The sequence below is a fragment of the Callospermophilus lateralis genome, chromosome 7, assembly GCF_048772815.1.
Source record: "Callospermophilus lateralis isolate mCalLat2 chromosome 7, mCalLat2.hap1, whole genome shotgun sequence".
NCBI lineage: Eukaryota > Metazoa > Chordata > Mammalia > Rodentia > Sciuridae > Callospermophilus > Callospermophilus lateralis.
This window is the reverse complement of record NC_135311.1, coordinates 129,298,428-129,322,873: the sequence shown is the minus strand read 5'-3', so window position 1 is coordinate 129,322,873 and position 24,446 is coordinate 129,298,428. Positions and strand designations below refer to the sequence as shown.

Sequence of the window (24,446 nt, the reverse complement as noted above, 5' to 3'; positions counted from 1 at the left end):
GAGACCTGTGACATCTCCTGCTCTGGTGCCCACTGCCCCTAAAAGCTGCCTGGGGAGGCCGGGAGCCCGAGAAACTGAGTCCCCCCCCACAACAGGGATGGGTGTCTCCACGGTCACGGCCGCCCGCATCCTCAAGGGTCAGCTCCACCACAGACCTGGAGAGGAGACCCAGCTCGAGATGGACAAGTTCCCCTTCGTAGCCCTCTCCAAGGTGAGCCCCAGCCCTGGGGCCCTGGCCCGAGCCTCCCACCCCTTGCTTGGGCTGCTTGGAGGAAAGAGCAGGACGATGGCATCCTCGGTGTCACTGTGGGTCCCCCACTGTGCAGCCACTTCCCAAGTCTGATTTTGAGCCTTTTAACTTATAGATTCTAAAAAAAAAAAAAAAATCTTTGTGCTGAAGTGTGACATAACACGGAAAAAAGTGCCCGCGGAGCAGCTTGAACATCCCTGAGCTTCAGGGTCTGTACACCCAGCACCCAGGTCGAGTAACTGGGTGTGACAGCAGCCAGGGGTCCCCCAGGCCCCTGCAGCCGCCTAATCCCAACAGTCGCCACTATCCCGACTGCGTGCTGGCCTGTGTTTTTGGTGTGTCCTCTACAGAGTGGCCCTGGGTCACTCCCTCCCTCCCGGGCCATCGGGGATCTCATTAGGTCACTGGAGTGAACCGTCTCGTGTTGGGAGCGCCAAAGCGCCAAAGCACCTGTTCCGGGAGGGGGCAGAATAATCATCCCAGATACTCCATCAGGCCTCCTCGAGGGGAAGAGTGGGATGGGGTCTTTTCTGTGCTGGGGGAGCTCCCGGGCTGGTGGAGAAGGGAGATAGGCAGGTAGATCCGGGTCTCTGTTTGAGGCCGGGATGGGGTGGGAGGCACCTGGCAGGAGCGTGGCAGAGAGGTCAGTGCTGGTCTCCCGGCCCCTTCCCCTCCCCCACCTCCCTAGACCCCCCACTCATCAGGGACCCCGTTCAGCTCCCTTCTCCGAGACTCTGTTCCCAGGCTCCTTGCTGGCTGCTGCAGCCCCAGAGACCCAGGGCGAGGCTTCTGCTGACCCAGCCTGACCCCCAGAGCTTGGAGGCTTTGGCTGCTGCCCGTCACTGCCAGGGCCCAGGCAGCAGGCAGCAGGCAGCTCAGTTAGATGACCCTGGGGCTCTGCAGGGGCCTCTGGCAGCGGGGCCCAGCCAAGCCTGCAAAGGGCCTCTGGCATCCTCCACGCCTGGTCCCCATGGCGTGAGTGGAGGTGGGTGGCAGGAGGAGGGCCAAGGCCGGCCACCCCCAACGCTGCCCCCTGTCTGCAGACGTACAACACCAACGCCCAAGTCCCCGACAGTGCCGGCACTGCCACCGCCTACCTGTGTGGAGTGAAGGCCAACGAGGGCACCGTGGGGGTGAGCGCGGCCACCGAGCGCACCCGCTGCAACACCACTAAGGGGAACGAGGTCACCTCCATCCTGCGCTGGGCCAAGGACGCTGGTGAGCCTTGGGCCAGGAGCTATAGGAAATGGCTGAGCTCCATGGCTGTCTGGGCCTCAGCCATTCTGACCAGAGAAGGTAGAGAAAAGCTCTCCAGGGCTCCAGCTGTCTGTGAGAGGGTCACGAAGCCCCTTCCAGGACAGGGAGCTCGAGTCCCTGGGTCTGTGCATTCGACTGTAAAATTGGACTGAAAATGTAGCCCCTTGTAGATTTGAATGAGGAGGAAAGCTCGGAGCCCAGGCCACCCCTGAGGGGATCCGTGGGGTCCACTCCTTCCCCTTCCTCCTGGGAATTGAAGCCCTAGCCCCAGGGACTTTGGAGTCAAGGGACAAAGCCAAAGGACCCAGGTGATGGGACCTTGCTCCACCTGAGGGCCCAGGGCTTCCTGCAGGAGGTTCCTGGGGCTGTGGATGGAGGGGGACCCCACCACCCTCTTTGGGCAGTTGCCCTCTGCCTCATTCAGACAGGGAAACCCAGGCCCAGGCAGTCAGAGGCCAGTCTTCAGCGAGCACAGGAAGGGAGAGGGCAGCTGATGTCCCCACCCGCAGGGGCCAACTTCTCCTCTGAACCTCAGGGAAATCCGCGGGCATTGTGACCACCACACGGGTGAACCACGCCACCCCCAGCGCCGCCTATGCCCACTCAGCGGACAGGGACTGGTACTCGGACAACGAGATGCCCCAGGAGGCCCTGAACCAGGGCTGCAAGGACATCGCCTACCAGCTCATGCACAACATCCAGGACATCGACGTGAGTGGGGATGGGCCCGGGCAGAGCAGGGCAGTCCTGGGCTGGCCCGGGGAAAGCCGCCTGGCCCAGCTCCCCACACACCTGGGAGGGCTCCCAGCCCAGTAGGGGATTTGCGGTCAGGCGGCAGGCACTGTAGGATTTCTCTGCGACGGGGCTGCAGGATGAACCCTCAAGTGGCCGCCACCACAGCCTGAGAACCAGGCCCCCGGGATCATTCGTGGACTAGAACCTGGGGCCGCGCTGCCCCCTCACCAGCTCTGGGAGTTGAGGGTGACACAGTGACCCTCAGAGGGGAGGACCTGTCCTTTTGTTCTGTGTGTGGCCTAGGGTCAGCCCCTTAACTCCTTTGAGTCTCCCCTTTCATCCTCCTCCTGAATCGGACCTACCCCGGGAGCCGGTTGCAAGAACCGAGCGAGCTTATCCCCGGGGCATTCCGACTGGCCTGGTCCTGCGGGTTCTCCGGACGCTCTCACGTGACAGCACATGTCCTTGCTCCAAAGCGTGCACTTGGGTGTGTGGCGTGCACAGGCCGAGCCTGCACACCTGTTCTTGAGTGAGGATTTCTGTTTTGTTCCAGTGCCTCTTACCTGCTGCGGGGGACCCGAGGGGCACATCAGGGAGACTTGGATCCCCTGAGCCTGGAATGGGGGGATGCGGGGAGGCTCGGAGGAAGCCTCAGGCCCCATCACCTGCTTCTCCCTGCGGCCACACTGGCCTGCCCCTGTCCTCTATGCAGCACTCCCTAATTTCTGGGTGCCACCTGGCCCTCTACAAACATCTTCCCTTTCCTGAGTGGCAGGGGAAGCCCCCTTGCAGGACAATGGTCCTGCAGACCCTTGCGGCCTCCACCGACGGCCTTCCCCTCCCTGAGCCTTGGTCTCCCCACCTGTGCGCTAAGAACCGCGAGCCCCACCTGCCGGCTCCCAGGGCCTCTGGAGGCGGCCACGAGGCCGAGTGTGAGAACTGTGTTGTAGCAGCACAGGGTGGTTACCAGCTGCTCCCAGGGGGAGGGTTGGCAGGAGCAGCCCGCATGGGGCGCGGGAACTTAAGGTCAGCCTGAGTAGAGGGAAGATGTTTGGGGTGGGGGACGAGGGTGGGGGTGTCTACGGGGACCACGGTGGGAGAGGAGGCCCCTGGAGGCCCGTCCTGGGCTCAGCAGGACATGGGCCAGGGAGTGAGTGAGGAGGGGGCTGTGTGACACCCCCTTCCTCGTCTCGCTGTCCTCTCCCAGCCCCATGGGCCCCTTCCCCACAGCCACTCCGGAATCCCCAGCCCCCAGGCTATACATGAAACAAAACTCCTGGTGTCCGCCCTGAAAATAAATATCTTGCTTAAAAAAAAAGAAAGAAAGAAAGAAAGACACAAACCCAAACCCCAAAGCCAAACAGCAAGCCTGTTATTTGGGAGTTTAATGAGCCCGTGTGAAGTCTCTGCTGGGATTGGAAACCATGAGGCTCCAGCAAGAAGGCTGGGGTCTCCATTTCCCACTCTGAAAATGCCAAGGGTCAACTTCTGTGGGAACGGTGGGAAGGAGGGCTGGGGTCCCCTTCTCCTTCTGCCCTCACAGCCATCCCGCCCCAGAGCTTCGCCCTACTGCAAAGGACCTTGTCCTTCTGGAAATAGCTTTCATTGTCACTTGGTGGGGACACGCTCCTTGGGAAGCTTCCCTGTGGGTGTCGGGGGGCCGTAGAGGACCCCTGCACTTCCTCCTGGGATGGTCGAGTGGGTGTTGTTCCCAATTTATAGATAGGGAAACTGAGGCTCAGCCAGGTTAAAACGACAGGCCCTTGATCAACAAGCCAGCGAGTCTGGATTCAAACCCGAGTACAACTGCAAAACCCAAACCTTGTCCAGGTCCCTGACCCCTGCTGTCCTGGGGCACCGTCCCCAGGTCTACCGCTGGCTGGGACACCTGGCTCCCTTTCCACCCCACCAAGCCTGAGGTGGGAAATGGAGTGAAGGTAGAAAAAGGGCCCATGAGGTGCCAGGCCTGGGGCAGTGGCCTGGGCTGGCACCCACGGTGACAGGAGGACACCGGTGTGGTGATCACTGCGGGCGGCGGCTGTTATGCTCTTGGCCCTTGTCTTAAAAATAGTCAGGACTTCAAACATGGACTCCCAAGGAAAACAAACAGTCCCGCGTCCGTCTGCCCGCTCACGCCAGCCGCGGCGGGTAAAATTAGCCCAGTGGTGACTACACAGCCATGCGGCCATCCCCACTGTTGGCCCAGGCCACAGGGGCTGCTCCCAGCTGGGCTGCCCCAGAGACCTCCCTGGCTGGGGCCGCTCCCTGAGCCCATGCTGCTTCTCACGGTGGGAGAGGAGGCCCCTGGAGGCCCGTCCTGGGCTCAGCAGACCTGGCAGGGCAGGGATGCTGGAGGCAGAGAAGCCCTGGGTTCAAATCCTGGCTCTCCCACTAGGCTGCGTGGCCTTAAGACAAAGAAATCACATTTCTGTGCCAGTTTCTTCATGGGAAAAATGACGGGCGCCTTCGGGGCTCAGTGCCTGGCACGCAGGGCTTTTCTGCCGTGGGTGGAAGCTGGCGTGTCAGGCTCCTAATGAAGTCATCGGAAGCTCCAGTCTCACCCAGAAGCCCCAAAGCAGCCGTTTCATTTCCCAAGCTGAAAAATGTGGAGGCTCAGAGAGGGCTGGACCCGGGACTCGGGGACTTGGGAAAGTCTCCCACCTCCCTAGGGACCCCAGGAATCCAGCTGTCCAGGCCAGGGCCGTGGGGCTTCTGGACATCTTGGAACTCCGGCATGCTGATGGCTCCTGTCCCCTTTAGGTGATCATGGGAGGTGGCCGGAAGTACATGTTCCCTAAGAATAAAACCGATGTGGAGTACAGGTTGGACGAGAAGGCTGGGGGCACGCGGCTGGACGGCCTGAACCTCATAGACATCTGGAAGAGCTTCAAGCCTAAAGAGAAGGTAGCCCCAGCAGGCGGCTGGGGGGCCCTGGGCTGGGGACCCACTCTGTGCCTCGGTGTTCTCTGTGAATAGGGATCACCACCTGTCCCTCCACGGGTTCTAAGGGACCAACAGTCCTGTGACTGGCACATAGCAGGTGATCAACTGGTGTCTTCCTGCAGAGGAGGGCACAGAAGCCCGAGGAGCAAGACTGAATCAGACACAGGGAATGTCATATGCTCTGATGGCGGGAAGCCTGGGGTCTGCAGGCACCCAGAGGGGACAGGCCACGGGGGAAGGGCCCGGAAGTCCCTAGCAAGTGGAAGACAGGGGTGGAAGCAGTAGCCCTGGACAGATGGCAGGAGGGCACAGGAGTGTGTGAACCAGGGACCTTTGACCAGGGGAGGGAATGGGCGGGGCTTGGAGAGGGTCCCAGGCTCTAGCTCTGGGAAGAGGCTCTGGCCCTTTAAATCTGTACTGTGTGCCTGCTTGGGGCAGCTGGGGTCTGGAAATGACTGTGGTCAGGCTGAAGACAGTGGGGAGCAGCCTGGCAGCCACTTTGATGTCACTCTGGGGTTGGGTTTCTCAGGGTTCCAGGACTGGCCCCTGGGGAGGCATGGGATGAAGCTAGGCCAAGAACTAGGTGGGGACAGGACCCGGCTATGGCCCCCAGGGTCTGGGGCGGTGTGGGACTGAGTGGCTTCTGGCCCTTTTCTGCCTCCTGCATCGGCGCAGGCTGGCCAGAGACACCACCCCGCCCAGCCTCAGTTTCCCCACCTGGAACCTGGGGCTGAGCTTCGCCCTCCTTGCCCTGGCACCGCCCCTCGATCCCCGAGATGGGGAGGGGCCGTACCATGGCCCCGAGCCCTGCCAGAGGGGTCACGGTCTGGTCCCGTAAGGGTGGCATTCTAGAAAACCAGACCGGAAGAGTGCGTGTCCCATCCACGTCACCGTGACCACCTAGGAGCTGCAGGTCCTGGGTGTCTCGGTGTCCTTGTCTGTGAAACGGGAGTGTCCTCCGGGGACCGAAGTGAGGACCAACTGACCTCACGTAGCAGGGACTCGGAGCCCGACTTTAGCTCCTGGCCCTCCCCCCACAGCAGCCTCTGAGGTTTTGAAGACCACTGACCCCAATTCCTCTGCCCAGAGAAGGCAAGGGGTGACCTGAGGACACACAGCTGATTCTTGGCAGTCCTGGGTCCCCAGGTGCAGGCCCTGAAAGTGCCGTCCAGAGACTGAGCTGGGCCCTGCCTCTGTCTGTGTCTACATGCCCCAGGGAGGCTGCACCTCCTTTGTCTCCCCTCCTGGATGGGGACCCAAGACGGGGAGGGTGCGAAGCTGCCTGACCACCACCCCAGACATAGCTCCTACCCCTCAGTGGACACCCATGGCCCCTGGGTGGGTCCCCAGGGAGGGATGTTAAATGATGGAAAGAAACAATGAGATGCCCCAGACTAAGGCCAGCGGGGACGCGCGCACTGACCCTGTCCCTGCCTCCTAGCACTCCTACTTTGTCTGGAACCGCACGGAGCTCCTGAGCCTCAACCCCGACAGCGTGGACTACCTCTTGGGTAAGTGGGGCCTGCAGCTGGGGCTGCGTGAGCCCGGGCCCCAGGAGAAGCCCCGGCCTCTCCCTCTGGGGCCTTCGTCATCGGTTTCCAGGACCTGGGAGGGGTCAGGAAAGGTGTCTGTTCATGGAAGCAGGCCTGAAGCCTGCTGGCTGTGCAAAGGGATCAGCCCCATCGGGCTCAAGGAGAAATTGAAGCTCAGAGAGGGCGGTGGCCTGAGGCATGCCACACAGCTGAGAGCAGCATGACCCAGACAGCCAAACCCTGGCTGGGAGCCAAGGCTTAAACTGCCCCTGGATTAGGGGTGGGCAGAGGGAGGGGACAGGGAGCCAGAGTCAGCCCGGGGACATGCCAGGGAGGAAGCCAGTTAAGTTGTCTCTGCCCGTCCTGATGGTTGACCCCACTCCCCAGGGAATAGAGAGTAGGCAAGGGGCCCGGGGCAGCCCTGGGTGGCCAGTGTGGGACGGGACCACAGTAGAGCATGAACTCCAGGGGACAGGGATTATTGGGTGCCATCTTGGAAGCCAACTCCCACCTGCTTCCAAGCCCAGGACAGCGTGTGGCCCGAGTGGGCGGTCCCTCGTTGGAGCTGTCCGGCTGTGCGCACACGCCTGGCAGCCAAGGTGTTCTGGAAGGACACTCAGAACTGGAAACGCCAGGATGGGCTACATGGGCAAGGAGGGGTCACTCTCCTATGTCACAAGAGAGAAAATTGAGCTCAAGGAAAAAAAGGGACGATGACGTCAAATTTCCTGCTGTGCCACGGTGGCACCGCCCCGGTGCCCCTCCAAGCTCACACGGAAATACGCCTGTGTTCACGTTGCCTGGCCAGATCCAGGCCAGAGCCCTCGCCTTGAGGCCACGGCACTGTGTCCTGGGTCCTCCGTGCTGAGGCAGGATGACGGAGGAGATCTCAGATCTGGCACTTCCCAGCTGCCCAGCAAGAAGCTGGACGCCTCGGAGCGTCCGTCTCCTCCTCGGTAGAATGGGCCCGGAGATCCCCGGACCCTGGGGGTGGTTGAGAAGATGGTAGGAACCGTGGGCACAATTCTGGACCCACAAGAGCCACCCAGATAGGCTCCTCCCCCACCACACCACCCCAAGTTGGGTGTGGGAACCTGCGTCCTGAGACACCCCAGGATCCTGTGGTCCTCCTGGCAGGGCCAGGGCGTGCGACATCCACCTCGTCCTTGTGTCCACAGGTCTCTTTGAGCCTGGGGACATGCAGTACGAGCTGAACAGGAACAATGTGACTGACCCGTCACTCTCTGAGATGGTGGGCGTGGCCATCAAGATCCTGAGGAAGAACCCCAAAGGCTTCTTCTTGCTGGTGGAAGGTAGGTACCCCAGCCAGCTGGGAGGAAACTTCCAGAATCAGCCCTGGAGCCAGGGGATGGGGTGGGCCGGCTCTCAAAGGGAACTTCCCGGTTTGGGGACGAAGAGAGAAATTCCCTTTGGGCTGAGGAGCTGCAGAGGGGGGGTGGGGTGGGAATGCTGGAAACCCCGACTCAAGTCCCCCTGCAGACGACTCAGAGAGGCCTCCTCAGCGCAGAGGCCGCCATTCCACACAGACTCCTTGCTCGGCCTCCGCGAGAGGCTGTGGAGTCAGATTGGGGCTCTCGTCCTGGTGCTGCCACCCACTGGCTGTGTGGCCTCCAGGGGTGACAGGCCTCCGCAGGACTCAGAAATGGGAACTACTTGGAACAGGACCCAGTGAAGAATAAGTCCTCAGTATTCCTGTTAATCATGGTTAGGATTACGCACTAGCCCAATGGGAAGTGAGGGGAATGATAAAAGATTCCGGATCTTTCTGGAGCTCTGAGAGCCACTGCCCCCTGTTTCCTCACCCTGTCCTGTGGAGATGTGCGCGCACACACCCCCACACAGACACGTGGACCTATTTGCACAGCCACTCTCTCCCCACACACATGTGCACGGGCTCCTCCACCTTCCGGGGGCCAGGGGCCGCCCCCCCCAGCTTGGCTGCTCTCTTGCCAAACCCCGGGGTTCCCACAAGCCCAGCGGTCTCGGCCTGGCCCCGAGCAGGCCTCTGGTGCTGAGGAGCTGGCCAGGAAACAGTGGTAGCGGACACACTCCCCCGGGGATTGTCCTCTTTGTGAGCAGGGCCAGGCCAGCCCGCTGGGCCAGCTGCTCCCAAAGCCACAATAAAGGTAAGGCCCGCCCTGCAGCCCGCCGGCCAGAGCAGCGAGGCCGAGGCTGGTGGAGGGAGGGCAGCCTGGCACCCAGGCGCCCGGGCGCAGGACCCTCAGCTGGGCGTGTCCACCCAGGCAGCATCTGCTGGTGGACAAGGATGGGGAGGTGTCCCCCAAAAGCCACTCAGCCCTCAGCTGCGAGGCCAAGCTCAGAGCCAGGGCTGTGCACGCACCGAGGGAGGTGGCATGAGCTTAGGCCCCGCACGGAAGGCCTCTCTCACGGCGTGAGGACAGTGACCTGGGCCTTCTGTGTAGAGGGATTGTTTCAAGGTGCAGATGGAGAACCAGGGCCGTAGGAGTCACGCCTGCCTCAGCCCCGCAGGCCCCACCACCGGCACCGGCTCTCCCTCTGTAGGCCTCATGTGTAAACAGGGCCCGTGCGCCCCTCTCAGCCCAGGCCCGCGGTGGAGGGCACCCTGACATGGCTCTGCTGTGCCCGCCTGCAGGACTCAGGGCTGCTCCCCTCCCCGGCCTCCCTGAAGTCCTCAGCGACTCTGAAGAGACAGTGCTAGGACAGACGGGTGGACAGACGGCAGGGATTCAGTCTGGCGGATCTGCCTTTGGACCTGGGCTCTGGCCTCCGTCCCTGGCCTCTGGTCCTGCGGCCCCTGTGTGGCCTCTGGAAAGACCAAACGGCTCACGGGCCGCCCGAGACGTGCCCGGCCCACGGTGCTTCCTAGTGACAGTCACTGTGCGCGCCTGTCAGGGCAGCTGTGACCTGGACAGGGTCGTGGGGCGTGAGGGGGCCGATCTGCTTCCCCTTGCCCCCTCTCAAGGCCTTTGCCTTGATGTCCCAAGGAGGCAGGATTGACCACGGACACCACGAGGGCAAAGCCAAGCAGGCGCTGCACGAGGCGGTGGAGATGGACCGGGCGATTGGGCAGGCAGGAAACTTGACCTCTCCGAAAGACACGCTGACCGTGGTCACTGCTGACCATTCGCACGTCTTCACCTTTGGTGGATACACCCCCCGGGGCAACTCCATCTTTGGTAAGGGGGCCTCCCGGGGGCACAGGAAGCAGCCCGAGGGGAGGACCAGCGGTAGCCGGGCAGGGAGGATGGCGCGGGACGGGGCTGGAGCGGCTCCAGTGTGGATGGTGAAGTGGGGTCTTCGTGGCTGGGGACTGAGTAGGAGAGAGGAAGGACAGACGGACAGGAAGAGGAGGGTGTGGATGGACGGTGGTGGATGGGTGGGTGGACTCTTGTCTCTGTGCAGGGCTGGCCCCCATGGTGAGCGACACGGACAAGAAGCCCTTCACCGCAATCCTGTACGGGAACGGGCCTGGCTACAAGGTGGTCGCCGGCGAGCGGGAGAACGTATCCATGGTGGACTATGGTGAGACCCCGAGGCCAGGGCAGGACAGACATGGGGCAGCCCTCCTCGGGACGGGCTGGGAAGAACAGTGTAGCTTGTTGCCAAGGTCAGTGGTCCTGGAGTAGCCCAGACTTGAGTGAGAGCAGCCTCCATTTGAATCCCCTCTTACAATTTAGTAGCTCTGTGACTTTGGGCATGGACCGTGCCCTTTCTCAGCTTTAGTTTCCTCCCTAAAAAGGTTGTGCCTTCCAAGGACTTTAACCTGGAGGGGTCAATAGGTCTGAAGAGCTTAGCATGGTGCCTGGCATATGTAGGTACTTGGTGTGTTACAGTCGTTTTTACTGGCTGTGTAATATTCCAGCCCATGAGGCTTCGCAGTTAGCTCATCCAACTCCATACCGTTGAGTATTCATTTGCTCTTGACACCCCAATAGTCCCTGGGGGGGGGCCGATGATGCAGCCATTGGTGACTTCTCTTTAGTCGACTCTTCCCTGCTAATCCAAATAGCCCAGAAAAAAGTTAATTCTCTTATGCATGCCAGGCAAGTTCTCTGCCACTGAGCTACACCCCTGCCTTTAGTGGGGCACTCAGGCCAGCTGGATGGGGAGGGAGAGGTCACCTGCCCAGCGCCAGGGCCCAGTGGGCCCTCAGCCACGTTTCTCCTGGCCCACAGCTCACAACAACTACCAGGCCCAGTCGGCTGTGCCCCTGCGCCACGAGACCCACGGCGGGGAGGACGTGGCCGTCTTTGCCAAGGGCCCCATGGCCCACCTGCTGCACGGTGTCCACGAGCAGAACTACATCCCCCACGTGATGGCGTACGCAGCCTGCATCGGGGACAACCTGGACCACTGTGCCCGGGCCGCCTCGGCGGGCAGCCCCACTCCGGGGCCCCTGCTGCTCCTGCTGGCGCTGCTCCCCCTGGGCACCCTGTTCTGAGGGCTCAGGGCCCGGCACCCAAAGCCCACGGCAGATGGCCAGCTTCCCCCTCCCGAAGCTGCCGACTGCCCGGCAGCCCACACTTCCCGGGCGGGGAGGCCAAGGTCTCCGCAGCCTCTGCAGCTGCCAGGACAGGGGACCCAGGAACCAACGCCTGCTGCCCACCTCCCTCCGCTCTGGAGTCCTCCACGGGGCCAGCCTACTCCTGGCCTCTGCTCTGGAAGCCTCCCCGCTGCCCTTGGCCAACAGGGTGGGTTTTCTTGGGCAGGCAGAGCACAGACTGCAGGAACTCTCAAAGCGTCTTATTTTTCTAACTAAGATACTTCTCCAGACCCCGAGGCTGCACCTCCATGGAACATGCCAGACCCAGCCCTCTCCTTCCCTTCCTCCTCCTCTGGAAGCCCCTGGGCCCCCTGCTCTTGGTCCCTGAGCCCAGCCATGCCTTGGGGGGACCGGGCCTCTCTGCTCAGGGTGGGGGTCACTCCCTCCCTCCGAGGTTGCCAGGCTCCCAGGAAGCCACCTCCTGAGACTGGCTGTCCTCGCAGGGTGGCCAAGCTGGGAAGAGCAGCCTGGCGGGGCTGCATTCCCCAGCTCTGAACACACACCAGCTCCTCGCTGAAGCCTCTCTCCTGTTTGGAAGGAAAAAAAAAAAAAAAAAATCTCCTTTCGGTGTTGGTTAAAAGGGAACACAAAACATTTAAATAAAACTTTCCAAATATTTCTGAGGACAGAGCTGCGTCTTTGTGGTCGGTGAGAAAGAGACTGAAATAAGCTCATTTCTCTGGGAAGAGCTGGACTCAGGAGGGTTGGGCAGGGACGTGGGGCTTCCTGCCGGCCTGGGCAACTCTGGACAAAGGCTTTGTGTGTCTGGGTCTCAGTTTTGCTACCTGTGAAGTGGGAGAGGGTCCTTACAGAGGAGGGCCTGCCTGAGACCCACTGCCAGGGGTCTCTCGTGGCCAGGTGGCTCCCCTGCTGCGGGGACCCAGGGACTGCAGGGCCCTGGCCCGTGGTAACGCGTCCATCCGCAGCCTCGCACAAATGCCGAGTGCCTGCCGGGCTCTGATCGAGGGCTGAGGGCTGAGCCCTCAAGAGGCTTCCGCCGACCTTGGCCTTGGCCAGCAAGCCTTCCCAACCCTGATGCTGGACTCAGGGTCACTTACAATATGAACAGGCTGCTTCTGAGGCTCCAGTGGATTCCTCCACATTTATAAATAAGGACACCAAGAGCGCGGGAGGTGATGTGATTGTCAAGGTCCCCCACGTTGTGGAGCAGGGATTTGGACCCAGATGGGTCAGATTCCAAAGCTCCTGGACTTAATGACATCCCTTCTTTGTTTATGATACACTTCCACACTCCTGCCCACCAGGTCCCAGCCAATACAAATGACTCAGAGCCCACGCTGGGTAACTATGAACCAAGAACCATGAGAGGCCCTGGGCCTGGGGCGGACATCCTCCAGGATGGAAATGCAAACCAAGATTCGTCTCTGAGCTTCCTGGTAGTCCTCGCAAAAAGGGAAGCAGAGCCAAACTGTGTTGGGATAAGAAGGAAACTACAGAGGCTGGGGCTGGGGCTGGGGCTCAGTGGAAGAGCGCTCGCCTGGCACTTGTGAGGCGCTGGGTTCGATCCTCAGCACTACATAAAAATAAATAAATAAAATAAAGGTGTTGCGTCCACCTAAAACTAAAAAATAAATATTTCCCCCCAAAAAGAAACTACATACATACATTCTTTCTGGGTCACAGCCACCTCATCTTGGACTGCGCGGTACAGTACATTCAGGTGTTATTCTAATATCTTCACAATTTTTGCCATATCTCTGTACTAGTATTTCCTTAACTGATCTTTCATTTCATATGTAAGCAGTTATTTTTTTTTTTAAGTTTTCCCAACTGGGTATGGTGGTGCACACCTGTAATCCTGACAGCTTGGAAGGCTGAGGCAGGAGGATCACAAGTTCAAGGCCAGCCTCAGCAACTTACGGAGGCCCTAAGCAACGTAGCTAGACCCTGTCTCAAAATAAAAATTAAAAAAAAAAGTAAATAGGGCTGGCGATGTGGCTCAGTGGGTAAGCACCTCTACTTCAATCTCCAGCACCCAAATAATAATAATAGAAGTTCCCCAGCACCGCCTGAAACCCAGCCACCTGTCTCAGGGGTGTGCAAACTGTACCTGGTACCTTTGATTGAGTTTCCCACACCCAGACCCTAAGACAAGGGGTTGGGCCCAAGTTGTTTGTTAGAGGAGCCCAGAGAGCACCAGCTGGGGACAGAAGCAGCAGAGCCCGGAAGGGCAAGGAGCTGAGAACGCTTCCTCCGTGGCTGGGGGTTGAGGAGGTCGCCATTGGTGGGTGGCAGCACTGGACCCCTCTGTGGGCCCCTGGGGGACAGTGTGGGAGAGGTGCTCCAGACCCCCATAACCCCCATGGGGAGAGGAACAGGTCTATTTCCTCTTCAACAAGCCCCCTCCCTTGTTGGCCAAGGGCTCCTCCCAGGAGAATTGACCTTGGCCTTCCAACAAATTCAAGGCCAGCCTCAGCAACTTATGGAGGCCCTAAGCAACTTATCCAGGCTGTCTCAAAACAAAGAAATAAAATAGCCCTCTCGAAGGGCCGGGGGGAAGCCCCATGGCATGGTGCAGGAGCCCTGAGTGCCCAGAGGATACCAGCCCATGTCATCTGGGGGTTGCCCACAGGGCTAGGAAGCAGGGGGCTGTGGATTACAGAGAGGGGTCCACATCTCCACTCTGTCACCTTCTTCTTCCTGGGGACTCGGGCAAGGTCATCCACATCTCTGGCACCCCTGCCCAGCACAGGGTCTAGTGCATGGTGGGCACTTAGGACCCTAGAAGGGCCAGTAGCTCTCCCTACCACAGGGCTGTGTGTCCTCCCAGAACCAGGTGTGGCTGAGGCTCAGGTGCCTTCAGCTCCAGAGCCCTCTCCAGCCTCCCTCGCCCAGGTGGGGCCTGCTCCTGTTCCCCAGACCCACTCGGCACACTCTGTGTTGACCATCCTGGACTTGGGTCCTAATCTGGTCCTCGAAGCAGAGGTCCCAGCTCCAGCCACCAGTATCCCCGACCATGGAACTAGACGGTACAATGACAGCTGCTTGGGACAGGCCACTCCCCTCCGCTGCGCTCTCAGGCTGTTAAAGGCAAGCCCAGAACCTCGGGACCGACACAGTCAGAATTTACTTCCATCTCAAGCACCAGGGGTGTGCCTGGCCAGGAGGCGGGGACCCAGACCCTTTCCACCTGTGGCTTAGCTCCTGGACGTGCTACGTGACCAGCGCCTCCATGGGGGGAGGTGACACACCTGCTTTTAAACCACTTCTGCCCCGACAACCACATTTCCACTCGGAGCCCATAGGTAAGCATTTGTCCTGAGCCCACCTCGGCGCAAAGCAGTCTGGGAAATGTAGTTTTTGATGGGACATTTAGATCCAGCTGAGTCTCTACTGTAGGCACCGTCCTCTGCACGGTGGGGTGTGGCAGCACCCCTGGCCTTTGACCACTGGATTTCTGGGGGACAAAATTGTCCCCTGCACTGGGGGAGATCGCCTGCTCTAAAGGGGCACCAGCAGGGTCAGCTCTGTGGGAGTCGGACACCAACACACGCCCCACACATCTCTGTCACTGGGATATTTCATATCATTGAAGATTTGGAATTCTGAGTTTTTTGAAAAATTGGAAGACTCAGCTGGCCCTGGACCCCACCTCTCTGCTGGGCAGTGGTCAGTTGGGGCTGAGAAATGGCCGCCCGTCAGGGAGGTGTAGCTCCTCTGGTTGCCGCCGTCCCCAGCCCAAGAGGGGAGGCCGCGGGGAGGGGCAGAGGGGACAGGAGGGAGCAGAGGCTTACCAAGGGCAGGGGCCTGGGGTGTGAGGAGCAGGGAGGAGTTCAGAAGGAAGCACCGTGGTGGGGAGTGGGCAGGAAGGCCTCAGTGCAGTTCCAAGAAATGGGGTTTGACCCCGAAGACCCTGGGAGCTGTGAAACACTCTGGGGCAGGAGAGTGAGCTCATGTTTGAAAGGTCATCCCTCATCCACTGAGCCACATCCTCTGCCCTTTTTCGTTTTTTTGTTTTGAGACAGGGTCTGGCTAGGTTGCTTAGGGTCTCCATACGTTGCTGCAGCTGGCCTTGAACTTGGGATCCTCCTGCCTCAGCCTCCTGAGCCACTGGGATTACAGGCGTGCGCCACCGCGCCTGGCTGGAAGCCAGTTTTGAAGTCACTTAAGAAGAGGAAGTAGAGGGCTGGAGGCTAGACTGAGATGGCTACTGGACAGTCAAAGCTGGGGCCATGGAAATGGGCTGGGAGGGAGAGGACAAGTCCCAAGGATGGCCCTGACAGTCCCTGCCTGTTGGTCAGAATGAAGCTGCCTGAGGTGAGAACAGACAGCCCATCAGCAAACTAAACGCTCTAGGTCTGAGCCAGAGGCAACTGGACACCTACTACGTGCCACCCACCCTATAAAGCGCCCAGAGAGGGCGGTGGGGTGAGGGGGCTGCAGCCCTGGGGCAGGCCTCGCACACCCCACCCTGGGAGGTGGCCTCCCCTTTACAGATGAGAAAATGGGTGTTCAGCAGGGCAGCCACCCCCAGGCCCTGTGACTTACAGGTGACGGCTGGATTTGGAGCCTGGATGGGTCTGCCTGGCTCCAACCCATGCCTCTCCTTGAGTTTCTCCCAGGAAAACAACCCCAGCCCATCAGCCAGACTCCGGGCTCCCTGGTGGGGTGGTGGACAGAGCCCTGGGTGGGGGCCGCGGGAGGGAGGCATCGAGTTATAATTAGCCCTGGGGGCTGAACCCGAGACCTCCCACCAAGTCAGTCCCACGTGGGGGCCGGGAGGGGATTAGGTTCTCAGGAGGCTTTGGGCTGCGAAGTCCCTCCTGGGGCCTCCTGGCTGCCCTGCCCCAGCCAGGCGCCAGCCCTTCCCTGGCTCCTCCACAGTCTGTGTGACCCTGGGGTGGAGTGGGCATGTGGAGCCGCCGACCAGGGGGAGGCAGGCTGGGCTGGAGCCCAGGGTTAGGATCGCGGTGGGGACCTAGCACAGTCACAATGAGGGACACCTCGTGGTGTCGCCTGGGTCCCAGGCACTGCTCCTGCGTGTCCCCCACACACATGACCTCATTTTCCTTCCTACCACCCTGGGAGGATGGGACTGTCATTATCCTCATTTTACAGATGAACAAACAGAAGCAAAATCTGGCAGCTTATGGGGAGTCGCACCGTTCACCAGGGCCAGGGCCAGCACACGGAGCCAAGCGGCAGGGTTTTGTTTTTGTTTTTGATTTTTGTGCTACCGGTGGGGATGGACCCCAGGGGCGCTCTACCACAGAGCTACCTCCCCAGCCCCCTCTTTAAATGTTATTTGGGGGCAGGGTCTAAGTTGCCGAGGCTGGCCTCAAACCTGGGACCCTCCTGCCTCAGCCTTCTGTGTGGCTGGGACCACAGGTGGTGTAGGCCACTGTGCCCGGCCAGAGTGCAGGGTTTAGACACACTGGGTCACCTTTGGTGATGGACAGGGCTGGACCTCAATGCCTGCTTCTCCTGGAGCACAGGGTTCCCGCACTGTGACTTCTAGGAGAGAGGAGGGCTCAGGTGTGGGTGAGGGTCACTGTGCCCATCCTTTGGTCCTGGGGTCAGAGGCTGACTGGTCATCACCGCCTGCTTACTGGAGCCCACTGGCTTCTCCGTGGACTCCTTGGCCTTGAAGCCACAACCTCCCATGCTGGGGTGATGGGAGGGGGTGGGGAGGGCTTAGGAGGAACAGACAGGAGGAGTCTGGGTGTAAGAGCATGGGCTCCAGGTGTGTGGGCGGGGGGACATCAGAGGCTGGACCTGACCACCTAGCCCTGAAACTGGGAGTGGGTACCCCTGGCTGAGCCCCCGTCCTGTGGGCTTATCCACGCCAGGCAGGTGGCTCCAGGGGTCTGGGCCCCCCGAGTCAACCTGGGTGGAGGCCCTGTCATTTCTCCCTTGGCTCAAGGCCCTGACATTAGCTTCCTGCCCACACAGGTCACCTGGCTGCAGGGACATCACAGCAGCCATGAGCCTGAGCACCAAGGGCGGCTGCCTGCAGGGGGAGAGGACCCGGGGCAGGCCTCAGACATGGCTCTCCACCCTCCACCTCCAGATTCGCCAGCCGAGGCCTGGCAGCTGCGGCCTGCTCTGAGGACATGAGCAGCTGCCATTGGACACCCACCTTCAAGGTGAGGTAGGTGTCCTGACCCTGCATGTCTCTCTCTCTGTCTCTCTCTGTCTCTCTCTCTCTCTCTTGAAGGAGTCTCCTTCCCCCAAACCCCAGGCAAAGTTCAGGGCTGGAGTGGACTTCAACAGTCCAGGGAAGAAAGGCAGCCCAGAGAGGCTCAGACGCCGAGCCGAAGTCACGCGGTGAAACGGGCAGAGGAGTCCAGTGTCCACTTCCAGCAAAGGGTTCTCATGGCTTCCTGTCAGCTCTGCCGGAGCAGCCGGTGTGGTGAGACAGAGGCCTCCCAGGGTCCAGCGCCTGCTCAGGCGGCAGGGACTTCAGCTTCACCCCTCCTGCAGTGGTCCCTTCCTACCCTCTGACGTCACTGGAGTAGGACACAGGCACTGGCCCATTTTTCAGATAAGAGCCGAATCCAGGGAGTGACTGGGGGTGCGACTGGAGCTGGTGGTCAGGGAAGGCCTGTCTGAACTGGTGACATTTGAGCTGAGACCCAATAGTGAGATGGTGGCTTTGCAAAAATATGGAGGACAAATTGCTCTCAGCAGGGAAAAGAGGGAGGCGGCGATGAACTCGCCACGTTTGAGGGGCAGAGCAAGGTGATGTGGCCCCAGCGCGAGGAGGGGGCAGTGGTGGGGGCTGGGCAGGAGCCTACGTTTGCTCCTGGTGGCGGAGGGCTGGAAGCATGGGCGACGTGACCACTCATGCTCTCCCTCGATGGCTCTGGAGTGCCAGGAGAGGACACTGGCGGGGGCCGGAGGCCCTGTGTCGTGCTGATTGGAGCTGGCGGGGGCGGGAAGGCGCTGGAGCCCAGACCTGCTTGGAAGCTCGGCCAGCAGGGCTTGCTGGTGGACGGCACGTGGGAAGAAGCGAGGGAACGGCACACCTCCCAGGTGTGTGGCCTGAGCACCCGGGGATGGAGGTGCTGTTATGGCCACGGGGGGGACCAGGCTTGGGGAGAGATGGAGCACTGGAGCCGCCCACTGCCCTGGGTGGGAGCGCTGGACAGGGGGCTGGGAGAGGGGTCTGGAGTCGAGGACACGTCCAGGCTGCAGGCCCACAGCGTCATGGTGGTACTTGCAGCAAAGAGCAGAGAGAGTGAGAGGCTGCCTGAGGTCACAGAGAGCCAGCTGCGGGGTTTGAGCCGGGGCCTGTCAGGAGCTCTTGCACTCCAGGGGCGTCCAGCTCTGGGGACAGGGGCAGAGAGTGCTTTGATAAAGTGGTAGAGGATTCCTGGGACAGGGACAAGGAGAAGCCCCTCACAAGGGGTTGGGAACTTGGGGAGATCCTTCCAGCCTGGGCCACCTGCCCACCTGGGAGGGACCTTGAGGAACACAAAGTCCTGTCCCCGGCCCTTCGCACAAACGGCGAAACCGAGGTTCCGAGGAGGCAGGGCTGGGACCGAGTCTTCGCCAGTCAACCCTGACCTTGTACCAGCCTCTGAGGCTGGACCTGCCTGAGACAGCGCTGGGTGGCAGAGAGCGCCCAACTGGGGTGCTGCCGAGGGAGGTGGGTGTCTTCCCCGAGGCCTTCAGACGGAGGAAGGGGGACCCAGCCTTCCCTCCCGGGCACCCCCGAGGCACAGACCGCCTGATGCATATCTCTGTCCCATGTCCAGCCCTTCCCTGGCCAGGGGACCTCTATGCTGCCTCAAGCCTGACTTCTGGTCATGGCTCCTGCCCTGTGGCCAGGCCCGAGGCCTCCCTGGCCGCTGCCCAGACCACCCAGCGCCAGGGCCTGGCGGAGCCCGGCGGGGCTGGCCGGCAGTGCTTCCAGGCTGGCCAGCCGTGGTCTGGCTCCGCCTGAGGGGCTGTGGCTTGGGAACCACTGGCTGTCTCCTCGGGAAGCGCCGGGCTCTCCAGAACAAACAGGGAACCGCAGGCTTCTCCCCAGCCCAGGAGGGAGCTGCCCCTGGCCTGTCTGCCCACACCCCGCTCTTCAGGCCTGGCTCCTTGCTTCTGGGGGCTGGGACAGGCGACCGTCAAGTGGACACACAGCCCTGAGCTGGAGGCCGGAGGTCTGCAGAGCAGGAAAGACGGAGGGAGAGGGTCTTGGTGATCAGCAGGGAAGGGGCAGGTGCCTGGGAGCAGACACGGATGGCCGGGGCGGCCAGCACAGTCCTGGGCACCTCAGAGCCGCTCGGGAGGGAGCCTCGACAGCACCGGGTCACTGCTTAGCCTCCAGACCAGGACACGACCCTGGAGCCCACAGAGCTGAGTTCAAATTCAGACTCTGCCCACATGTGACTCTGCCTGTCTGAGCCTCAGTTTCTCCCTTAAAAAAAATCACCTCCCCTCCCCAAAATTGTCCCTGCCTCTCACAGCCCCCGTGGGGAGTGACACGTCCCCTAGACAGAAAGTGCCCAACCCAGAACATGGCACCCAGCAGGTCCTCAAGAGACAGGAGCTGCTGTCCCACGGCTGGCCCCGTGGGAGCCCGGACAGGCCCTGGGGGCGCCTCGGCCCGCGGTGGGGCAGGCCAGGACAGCCTCACTGATTCACTCCAGCTGGGGGTGGGGGTGGGGGTGCATCTGACTCCACTAAAAGCCACAATTAGAGCCCAATTTCAAGAAACGCTGGGTTAGTTCTTCCCTGGACAGATGTGATTATAGGCTCAGAGTTAGAGCGTTACTAACAGGATGACACAGAGGCCTGGCCGGGTTCGGCCGGGTGACCAGCCCAGCCCCCTTGACACATAGGGGGGAAAACGAGGCCCAAAGAGCAGGGGCCGGGCTCCAGCCCACCGTCAGGTGAAGGCCCCTCTCGCTCTCTGACAGCCCCTCCGTGGCACCTAGACCCAGAGGGACCTCGGAGGAGCCGCGGCCCTGAGGAGGAGGCTAGGGCTCAGCTGGTGGCAGCCCCGAGGGGAGAGGGGGCTGCTGGGATGGCAAGTGGGGCGCAGGCCATGGAGCCGGCCAGCTGCCCTCCCCGCCCTCTAGGGGCCTTGACCTGACAATCAGCAGCAGCAGCAGCTGACCCCCTCCAGAGCACTTCGGGCTGGTGTCCCTGCAGAATCGTAGAGGGAGGGACCAGCCTTAGTCCTGCTTTAGGGTTGGGTAAACTGAGGCGCGGGACTGCCCAAGGTCATGCTGGGAGCCAATGGCCCGGCTGGCCTGGGGACAGGGGTTCCCGGTGGGAGTGGCCACCCTTTCAGCAGGAGGTGTGGGTGTGGGGGATTCACCTCAGTGAAGGAGGGACAATGAATGAAAAAGCCCAAGAACGCTGCCCCCGGAGGCTGTGACAGGGCCACAGGCCCAGATGCCACCCCACCTGGGGAAAGCCCTGAGGTTAGTGGACCACAGGATAAAGGTCCAAATCTCACCTCCCCAGACTCTGATCCCCAACTTTCTGGGCCTCCGGAGTCCCCCCGGCTTGTCCCAATGCACCAGCTCTGAGCTGCGCCTCCTTGGCCTGTCCCTCCTGCGCAGTGCCAGCCATCCCTCCAGAAGCCAAGGTCACCCTGCCCTAGGTCCCCCTCCGTCTGCACCGTGGTCCAGCCAGCACTCCAAGAGAGACTGGGGAGAGGACAGAGGAGGAGGGGACCTCCCCGCCCCCGTCCTTTTCCTCCCCTCTGTAGCTCCCTTTGGGGACCCCCGAGGGTGGAGGCAGTGCAGGCCCCCGCTGGCCCCAAGGAGCTTGGGAGTGGGGTTCTACAGCCTCATGCTGGCCAGGTGCCCCCCCCCTAAGCCCAGGGGACGGGCTGGAGGCTTTTTATTTATTCAAGCAACACTAAGGAAGTTCCTACTGTGCGCCACCCCAAGCGCCCAGCAGAGCGCATGGACCCTCCCTTCTGCTGCCTATGACTTTGCTGAGAAGGAGACTGTGTTTGGGTGCCATGTACCCCTCACCTTGTTCCTAAGGACCCTCCCCACTCCCAGAAAATTGAGCTCCCTGTGGGCAGGACCTGTGCCTCCCCCCTCAGAGTAGGATTTTCCCAGGGCCTGGAGTGTCCCCCATCAGACTGGCCTAGAGAACTCACTGTCCCCGAGAAGCCTCCCCTCACTCCTGGAGCCTCCCTGGACTGGGGTGCCAGGTAAAACACAGGACGCCCAGTTCAATTTGAATGTCAAATAAACATTTCTTACTATAAGTATGTCTCAAATATTGCATGAGGTATACTTAAAACTAAAAACGATTCCTTGTTTACCTGACATTCAAATTGAACTGGGCACCTTGTGTTTGTGTGTAGCGCCTGGCAGCCCAACCTCTGGAGCTATTTCTCCTGCTGGCTGGCACCTGGCCTGGCCAGATGGCCCAGGTCGTGCCTGGACTTGGCCCCTGCCTGCCCGGTTATAGCTACTGTCGGCCAGCCCCAGGATGGCCGCCCTCCCCACGGGCCCCACCTGCAGCCCTCGCCCCCACACCTGGTCTGGCCTGCACCGCCAGCTTACGGCCCCTCAGGAATGCTGTGTCCAGCCTCCTGGGGCCCAGAGGGAGGTGCAGAGTCACAGCTGCCGGGGAGACACCACAAGCATCAGAGACAGAGAGGGGCAGAGACACTGAATAAAGGGATGCAGAGACCAGGAAATGCAGACGGGGGAGAGGTCAAGACAGAGACAGGGTAGGGCCCTGAGAGCCACCAGGCGGACCCTGGTGGACTGAGGCAGAAGGGAGCCTGGACCCCTGGAACCCAACAGCTTGGGGGCTCCGGCACGGGTAGGCAGAGGGGGAGCCCATTCCGAGCCCCTCCCAGGGGCACACACAGGGACATTCACGGCTTCCCAGAAGGGCCCATGGGGCAGCCAGAGTGGCTTTTAAAATTAGCCTTGCTAACCAGATTTGGTTATTTCAGGAGGCTCCGTCCTGGGCTGTCCCCTTGGTAGGGCAGGCACGGGAAGGAGGGAGGGACCTCAACATTCCAGGGTCCCTGGCTGAGCACCCCCTGTGGCCTGAGCAGTAGAGAACGTCCAGGTCCCAGTCCCCTGGCACTAGGCCAGCCTGGGCCTGTGGCCATCTCTTTGGCAAAGTGCCCTGGGGTTGGACATGGATGTCCAGGGGTGCCCTAGCTGCAGGGGTAGGGGGGACCCTTGGGTTCTGTGCCAGGCACCACGAAAAGAGCCTTAGCAGTTTGACAGCCTCTTTGCGCAGCAGGTAGGGCCTTGACCTGGGCCGCAGGTGAGAAACAGACTTGGAGAAACAGGAGGCCCAGCTGAGCCGCAGAGATGGGGCCGGTCAGTCCCGCAGGTGCCCCTGCTGTCCTCCTATGGGAGAGCCCCCCCTCCCAGGACTTTCCACCACAGGGTTGTTTCTCCACTTCCCGGAGCCCAGCGCCCCCCGCCCAAGCCCTAATTCCAGCCTGGGGTCAGTGTCCTGGCTCGCCCTCCCCACCTCCGAGCCCAGGGCGGGCGCAGAGCTGGCACCTGCACAAGAGAAACAGTGCCGGACACTTTGATCCCAGAGGCCAGGACGGTCCTCAGCCTCCCCCGGCCCCACCTTGGAGCCCTGGGGGTGGGGCCTGGACTGGACCCTGGCCTAGAGGCTCTCCCTTTCCGCAGACAGGGTCTGGCACAGCGGGGAGGGAGGGGCCTGGGCAGGTGGCCAAGCTCCGCACCTGCTCTGCCACTGGGCCCCAGCTGCTCCATCTCAGCCTGGGGAGGGGCTGCACGGCGAGTGAAAGGTGCTTAAGGATGTCGCCCCAATGAGGCCGGGACGCCGGGGCTCAGGGAAGTACCTGGTGGCTGTCCATTCCCAAAGCCAGGCTGGGCTGGGCTCTGCCCAGTGACCACTTGGAAGGTCAGCTGATCACCCCGTTGAGGGCCACTACCCACCCCGTGAGCGAAGCCACACGGTGAGGTCAGAACCGTTCACACCCAGGGCTGGGGTGCAGCACTGGAGGACTCGGCATCCCGGCGGTCCAGATGAGGACTGAGAAGACGGAGGCGCGGCCGAGCCCTGCGGAGCCGGGGGCCCCAGGGGCCTCCAGGAGGTGCCTGGAGGCTGCTCTGGGAGGGGGCAGGTCCCAGGGGACCACCAAGCCCCGAGCAGCCTGGGGCCAAACCAGCTGGGTGGGGTTGGGGGTGGGTGTGAGTCACAGCCCCAGGGTGGTCTGAGGCTTCAGGGTCGTGGTAGGGTCCTGTCAGGGAAGGATGGCACTCCCCAGGGAGCCCCCAGGGTGCCCTCAGCACCCTCACCCTGGGGAGGAGATGGGAGCAGGGGAGGGGGCTGCCAAGCTGTCGGGGAGGCCCAGCGGCTGACCTCACCTGGCTCCTCAGTGCCCCCCCAGGCCAATGCCTCCCAGGCCACCCTGAAACCTGCTCTTGCACCCGACCCCAGGGGAGACCCTCGCCCGCCCCACCCCTACGCTGCACCCCTAGAGCCGCACCAGGCTCTTTGTCCAGACCTCATGCCTCCTAGCACCTTCCAGCCTGCCCACTGTGCTCCTGGCCACCCCTGCCCCCAACAGCCCCCTTGCCCTCTCCTCCCTCCTCTGACCTGCCCAGACTCCAGCGGCACCCACTGCCAAGTTCTAGGGCTCCTGGTTGCCCTGGGCATACAGCCCTGGTTCCTGGCCTGGCATTCAAGGCCACGCAGCCTCGGGCCTCATCCCTGCCCATCTCCCTGTCCCCTCCATCCCCAATTCCCAATTCCAGGTGCCACTGCCCTCAGGCTCACACATGCAGCTCCCTCCCCATCCCCACTCTCCCACGCCTCCCTCCCTCCCCTCCCTTTCTTTTAGGGCCGGACACAGTGAGCACCTGCCTCAGGGACTGACCCACTCATCCCCCTCCCGCCCAGCCAGCCGGGTTAGCTATCCCTTGGTGCCCCCTGGTGGCCACCAAAGGGAAGTTCTTAGGATTTCCCGAGCGATCTTTAACTGAGCCCTTGTTGTGTGCCTGGAGTTTGTGTGCACCAGCCCACTGAATCCTCATAACCAGCCCTGGCGGGGAGAGCGTCCTGCTGCTTCTATGATATGGAAGTAAAAAGAAGCTGGTGGTCACAGACCCTCTGGTTTGGCCTTGGAGGGGTGCCCGGACCCAGCAGCTCTGCTGGGGACAGGTCTGCCCCCTCTACCTTGGAGACACTGGACATCTGCTTTGCTGTTGGCCTGGCGGGGTCACACAAAGCCAGGCCCAACTCCAGG

At 61.5% G+C, this 24,446-nt stretch overlaps 1 protein-coding gene across 2 annotated transcripts in view; it reads left to right on the top strand.

Annotated features, from left to right (window-relative positions):
• Alpl (alkaline phosphatase, biomineralization associated) overlaps positions 1-11,161 on the top strand; it is a 54,574-nt gene extending 43,413 nt beyond the window's left edge. The window contains exons 5-13 of one of the 2 annotated variants that reach the window (XM_076863267.2): positions 96-211; positions 1,294-1,468; positions 2,043-2,218; positions 5,003-5,146; positions 6,627-6,696; positions 7,896-8,030; positions 9,705-9,896; positions 10,123-10,242; positions 10,896-11,161. In XM_076863267.2, the coding sequence (XP_076719382.2) occupies positions 96-211; positions 1,294-1,468; positions 2,043-2,218; positions 5,003-5,146; positions 6,627-6,696; positions 7,896-8,030; positions 9,705-9,896; positions 10,123-10,242; positions 10,896-11,161 (1,394 nt within the window). The remainder of the gene's footprint in view (positions 1-95; positions 212-1,293; positions 1,469-2,042; positions 2,219-5,002; positions 5,147-6,626; positions 6,697-7,895; positions 8,031-9,704; positions 9,897-10,122; positions 10,243-10,895) is intronic. The other variant, XM_076863268.1, reaches the window with a different exon arrangement.
• The last annotated feature ends 13,285 nt before the right edge of the window (positions 11,162-24,446 follow it).